The 7077-nt window shown below is 33.7% G+C and overlaps 1 protein-coding gene across 1 annotated transcript in view; it reads left to right on the top strand.

Moving 5' to 3' along the window:
- The first annotated feature begins 932 nt into the window (after positions 1-932).
- The window catches only part of LOC101583382 (cyclin-Y-like protein 1), a 22879-nt gene continuing 16734 nt past the window's right edge, over positions 933-7077 (top strand). The window contains exons 1-3 of the mRNA XM_023707454.1: positions 933-966; positions 2331-2431; positions 5134-5169. Of these exons, the coding sequence (XP_023563222.1) occupies positions 2355-2431; positions 5134-5169 (113 nt within the window). The 5' untranslated portion in view covers positions 933-966; positions 2331-2354. The remainder of the gene's footprint in view (positions 967-2330; positions 2432-5133; positions 5170-7077) is intronic.

The raw sequence follows: 7077 nt of genomic DNA, 5'->3' as shown, positions 1-7077 counted from the left end.
GGAAAGAACTTGCTCAGTGGGAAGGAACAACTAGGATGAGAAAATGGACAAAAGAAAGAAGGGAAAAAGACATTTATGTATACCTATGCATGGAAATTTGGATAATTGCACTGCCAATTTACTTTTGCCTTAAAGGAATTGAATGCTTAAAATCTGTTCTCTTTAGATTTTTCTTTTTCTTTTTAATTTCTTATAAAGCTATTATTGTTCCATTCTGTTTTGCTTTTCTTTTGTTTTAACCAGTTTTGCATGTTTATACCTGGTAAACTAAACAACTATTTGGAAGACAATATCATGCAATACAGCAACATGTGTTGAATTCCAAGTACTCAGTTTGGTGACATTTTATCCTTCTCATGATATTTTTTTTTTCTTCTGTTATTATTTATTCTGTAAAATGCATACTCATGTATGTCATCGTAGCTGTCCAATAAGGTGATCCAAGATGCTTCCAATCCTAGTTCCGACTGGGGCAGTGACTAGTTCCGACTGGGGCAGTGCCTAACCAGCAACTTGGTCTCAGAACTGTCTGCAGTTGGCTGCTTCTCACGAAATTTTATTGCAATTTGAAATTATGCAATACTGTTTATTTACCTGAGAAGTCTTTGAAGTGGTTGACATGTGCAATGATTTACCTTTCTTATCCAAATTTCTCACCTGTTGCTATTTGTTTAATGGTTTTCTTTTTTATAAGGAGAGTATATTGCATATTGCATAAGGTTGATATAAAGAAGGTTTAACTACATTTTTCCTTTTTCCTGTATGGAATTCATCTTCACAAATAATGTATTTTTTTAAAATAAAACAGATTTTAATTTCTTTCTGTGTATTCTCAGTCTATCATATAAAAACTTAGTAGCCACTTCTATATAGATTTCTAAGGCATTTATATTAGAATGGATAACTTAGGTTTTCTCACTTTGATTTTTAGCCCATGACTGGAAGCAGAACACCATTTTGAAATATGTAAGTAAATATTGAGAAAGGTAAAAACATCACAATGAATTGAACTACCTCTGCTAGAATTTCTAAAAAATACAATGAAGGCAGTGTGTATACATAGACTTATTTTTCTGCATGTTCTAAATATGTGCATTGTCCAAAGATCTTTCAACTTTGCTCAGAAAAGTCTCATCTTATAAATTTCAATCTTTAACCGCAATTGGTATTTAAATTCCATGACTCCAAGTTCAAGAGAATGAGTTCAATTCCCATTTCTGCAAACAGAAAAAAATATAGATAAAAATAAATAAATAAATAAATAAATAAATGAATTCCATTGCATAGGCATAATGTTATCTACCTGAAATCAGGTGTCTTATTTTTTATAGTGCTTGAACAAGTATAAGTACATTGTTTAATATATCAGGCATTAGCATTATCCATCACTGACTCTTTTCATCACATTTTTCCAACTTAATGAAATGTATGATATATTTTCAATTAAATAACTGATTGATATTTATGAATATCATGAATGCTGAGTTATGTAGTAGCATTTACATGGTGCTGTCCCTTTTTACACTTTTACTTCTTTCTCTAAATGTTTCTGAAGTCTGAGCACTTTTTGAATTTCTCCGAGATCATCCCTTCCCTAAGCAAAATTAACTCACAAAGCCAAGTGAAAAATGAAAACAAAAATCTTGAAAGGATGTGACTTTCCAAGGGAGTAATGTAATGTTAGTTCTCCAAACATGAATGGAACACTAACATCTCAAAGTTGTCTTTGTCTTCTATTTTATATGTGAGGGAACATTAAAGGGTGAGCGTAGAAATTGTTGAAGGTACAGGCCCACAATGATGTGCAGGCCTGGCTTGATAGGGCCTGACCATATTGGCTATAGGGTCCTTTGACTCTGAAGTCTTTGTTTCATTGCACTAATATACTTAATGTCAGTGAGTCAAGGAAATATTAAACTTTTGTTTGGTGAACAAAACTATTACTATGCTTCCAACAGTATTGAAAGTATTACATTTTAAAGGCATTATATCCTGTCTCACATTTTCCTCGTTAAAATTAAACTCTTAAAATCCTACTACAAAATTTTTAAGTAATTATGAAGGAATTCATTCTAACTGCTTGTCAAGTTTAAACATAGGACCCATAAGAAGGGTTATATTTTAGAACCTACACCTCAAACACCACTGAAAATAAAGCACTTCCTGCAGTTGGCCTGTTGCAGATCCTTCCACATGACATGGGTCTCAGTCTGTGCACTGTCAGAAACATCTGCATGGCTTGTCATTGGACATTTTCACCAAGAGAAAACCCCCATCTCTTAAGTGTCTCATTTCCTGTGACATTTTCTGGTACTCTCAACTGCTTCCAGGTAACACCAGGGCAGCTTTCCAGGATGTACAGCTCCTGCTCAACAATATTTCTAGATGACAGCACACTCAGCCAGCCTAATTGTTCCAACATAATACAACGGTGAGTACAAGAAATTACTGAGGCCTGAACGACATGCTCCAACTACTAACACATTTCATCCATACTGGATAATTCAATCCAAATGACCATTCTATTCCTTGCTTAATTTAAGCATTTTGGGATTAATGATATCTATTGATTGTAAAGACCTAACTAGATTTTTAATTTCTCTTTTACTCTCAGACTGAATGGTAGAAGAGAACATCAGGTAGCAATCCCTGTGGATTGTGAGTTTTGGCTTTCAAAATGTGGTTTGTATTTAGTTAGAATGGTGTTTCTCTCATTCTTATTCTCAGTAAACCATGTAAACATCACACAAATTACTTTGGATTCTAATGTGCCAGCTTTTTCTTTTTAGTTATTCATTTATAAACTGCTACCTTGGCTCAGGAACTTTATTCCCACAGCATTAAATCTTTGAAACATAAAAAAAATTAAAACAAAAATTCAATAAAAACTGAATTGGAAGAGGCTCTCATTAAATTCTGTAGTTAACTTCAAGGCTAAATGTACAGGAAAATTGGATTGAGTAATAGTTTAATTCATTTTATGACCAAAATTGCAGGAAACATGAAATCTATGACCTGAGCAAAGCACAACCGTAATTTTCTTGTCATGAAAGGAATTGAAATAACTTTGTGTTTCATCAAGAAACTCATTATATGCCTATTATCTCATGTAGCCTTCTATCAAGTCATTGCTGAATGTGCGTATTCTAGCAAGGACCTAATTCCATACATAAAAACTGGTTTACATTGATTAGGACTGTCTGTTTCTTTGCCTTAAAAGCCTTGTGATGCTTCAATGTAGAATTCAGTACAGACTTTTCAGGAATCATTTTTCTTAGGTACTTTCTTACTTATTTTTCTCCTACTACATTTCCAGACCTCTGCATTCTGAAGCGCTGTAAGTTTTAAGTGGCTTCCTTTGTATTTTGTTAAATAATCATTCTTTTCACTGTTTTCAATTAAATATTTCATGTGTACTAGGGCAAGTAGGAATGTAGGAAAGACTTCTATATTTTTATCATGGAGTCAAAGGTCACTGTTCTCAACAGGATAGGTAAACCTTTGGATTAATAATCAACATTCTCAAAATTTATATCCGCTAATACACTAATTTTTCATTGCTTCCGATTGCTTCATTACAAGGATGCTCACAGCACTCTAGGAAATGAGAGATGAAGGAGAGGTGCAATAACATACACAGAGGCTTACCCAGAGATGCTGACCTTAACTGTGAAGTTACTCACACAATTTATTGCCTGCTGGAATCACCTGGGGAAATTTTGAAGGCACTACGTACAAATTCAGACCTGTTCCATTTAATCAGAATGAGTCCAGCTGTAATTCAGGATTGTTCTAAAGTTCCTCAGGTGATTCCAGTGTGCAGGAAAGTTTGGGAATCACACGGATTAACAGAATAGTGTATAGGAATGAATTGCTGCTGAATGGTGGAATTTGGGATAATTTCTGGTTTCCTTATTTGTCACATGTCGTTATTGGATGAAATTTCTTTTTAAAAATTGATTTTACTGAGAAATATCAATGAGATAGTTTCAAAACAGGTTAGTAGGATAGTTAAGATAATTCATACATTGTATATTGTTATCTTCACAGTAGTTATTCATAACACAAATGAAGACATGATATATTATCTAAACACTATTAGTACAGCTTAGCTCAGTTGTTTAAGCACCAGCTCTCGAAAACCAGTCAGGCACATCAGACCCCACTCCGGTGAACACTTCCACCTGCCTTACCAGACCCGCCCTTAAGGTAGCCTGAGTCAGCCAGGAAAAGAAAATCCTTTGGAAGAAATTTCAAGTAATGTTTAGTAAGCCTTTTCAGTGTCTCATGGTCAGTCTGTGATGAAACTCCATTTGGAGTAAAAACTGATTCAAACCCTATAGAAATGTTCTCGGATGTGTGTGCTCTGAGATGGCTTACATTTTAAAACACTATCAGGATTTGTTTGTAAACCAGATTAGAATTTTCTCAATGATGTTAGGCTTCATTTTGGACAGTGAAGGCAAGAGGAAGCCTATTGCTCACCCACATGTGCCCCTTTGTTCCCTAATATACAGCACCTGTGCATAACTTAGACATGAAGTCACATCTGAGGAGATGGTTCTTTTTGTTAATACTTTATTTAAATTACCTTTGAAACATTTGCTATAAATAATATACTATATAGATGTATGCTGCAATAGTTGCATGAAGAATTAGGTTTACTAGGAAGTTTTCTTGTCATGGAAAAGTGATTATCATTGTTTATAGTATAGGACTACTATTATTTAGAAAAAGAAGAAATACAATGTACAGAGGAATAATAAATCCAGTCAACTGAAAACATGCATGGCACTCCAACTATTTTAAACAAATATTGTGTGGTTTATTCTTAAGCACACTGAACATATATGGAGAAATTCTCCAGGATAGAAGTTTTATGTTTGGAAATGACAGGAAAATGTGTAATGAGGTATAATAAAAACACATGCATTGTAACTTCACATTGCCTACATCTGGCCTCTAAATACAATAATAGCTGATGAAATTTTATAGATTGGAAAGTGACCATATGGTACTCTTCTGACACTGGAGGACTTCATGGTTATGGGATATCCTCCCTTTAAAATATGTATTCCATTTCACCAAAAGGTAGACTAAGTCATAAGTGTTGTATATTTTTTTCTTTGACAGTGTCATTTTTGCCTTATATTTTCACATACAGAATAGGTAAGTACTTCAGAACCTATCTTACTCTTGCAATTAATTTGCAAAATACCTCATTAGGATTAGGTCCTGACTGAAGGCATCAAAGGTGGTACTTTGCTTTTGGTAACATACACAAATACATCAATTTGCATTATTATAATTAGGACTGCTGAATATTTTCTCTTGACAATCCAAGAGAATATGGGCCTATATGGATTAAATTGATACTCACTGTTTAGAAATTAAAATTGACAGTTCAATGTACACGTATGTGTGTATGCAGACATATGCGTGCACAGTGAGGAAGTGTTCATGCAGTGTTTCCTGTTCATGGACATCCTGTCATTCTGAGTTAGGTTATTCTGTGAGGTGGGTGTTCTCCTATGCAGTGCAGGATGTTTCACAGGAGTACTGCCCTCTGCCTAGGAGATGCCAGTAGCTTTCTCCTTCACGTGGAGATAACCAACAATGTCCAGTGTTGGAAAAAGTCACTCTTGTCAAGAACCACGTTGCTAATAGAAATAACAAGATATGACTAGATTTTATAACAATGTTACATTTCAGTTCCTACTTTGAATTATGTGAAAAAAAATACTATCTATTTGCACTTAATGTACCCCTCACTTGACTGAAGAGAACAAAATTAGATTCTCATGTATACTGGCTCATGTGCAATGACTTTTGAAAAAAAATAATAAAACAACATATTCTCAGAGAGATATATATGTAGATACATGCACTTTAAAAATTTTCAGATACCTGTGGATAGTCGTTTAATAAACATAGCAACACTTAATTTCTTAAATTAGGTTCAATGACATTTTACACAGTACCTTTGATATTAATACATTCATTTTATAGGTCCATTTGCAAAATGCATAATTTTTTAATATTGTGTGGTTTATAATATACATTGTTCAGCTTGGACACACCTGGGTCAGATTTGTTTCTAATATCTAAAAAGCTTGTATTATTATCATCACTCTTCTTAGCAAAATGTTTTCCAGGTTTTGATAATCTGTCACATGCACAATAGAAAGTATATATTTTCCAGAATTTTGATTTTTACTATCACTACTTTTAATATTGGCAAGAAATATATCTTCATTTTCCATATATCCCTATTTTTTCCAATTTTGATACATGTAGTTTCATGGAGAAAGGGTGTTCCATGTCAAGCAGCGTGTGCAGCTCACAACTAAACCACAAATAGCTTTTCTGAGCACAAATGCACTTCAATATGCAGAAAAGTTTTATGTGAACTTTTCACTTATCTAGAATATTTGAAAAAAGGGCTAAGATTTATTAACACTAGTCTTTCCTGTTTCATCAAGCACAATCTTCAAAACATTGGCTTTCAGGCAAAACTGCAATTGACAGTGAAACATACTGACTACTGATGTAATGTCGTACCATGGGCTTGATTCATGGGGAGAGATTAGCCTTACTTAAATTTTTATATCAGCATAACAAGGGTCCAAAAGTGAAAAATCAAAAATTGTCTTCATCCATTTGCAAGAACACTTTGACTTCATGAGCCTCCTGAAAAAGAGACAGGGAAATCTGTAGAGGTCCAAAGACCACAGCAAACCACCTTTTAAGACAGCACACTATACTTCTATCAAAATACTGGTTCCTTCTACAAATTCAGCTAAGTTTTTAAACTTCCTTTACAGGATTAACGAGGAAAATCCTGGAAATCTTTTTCACATTTACATTTTTTTTTCTTTTCAAAGTTTTATTGATAAACATATAGCAATGAGACAGTTTCGAATCAAATCAAAAGTACAGTTTCAACAAATAATACACTGCATATATTCTTCTTAGTGGTTAATTGTTGTACAATATGCAGGCTTGTGATCCTACTTACAAACACCATTAGAAAAAATCATTCTATTCATTAAGAGAATGCAACTATATATCTATACC

This window comes from Octodon degus, unplaced genomic scaffold, assembly GCF_000260255.1.
Source record: "Octodon degus isolate 3935 unplaced genomic scaffold, OctDeg1.0 scaffold00292, whole genome shotgun sequence".
Classification (NCBI taxonomy): Eukaryota; Metazoa; Chordata; class Mammalia; order Rodentia; family Octodontidae; genus Octodon; species Octodon degus.
Note: the sequence above shows the minus strand (reverse complement) of the source record. Positions and strands in the feature narration are given on the sequence as shown.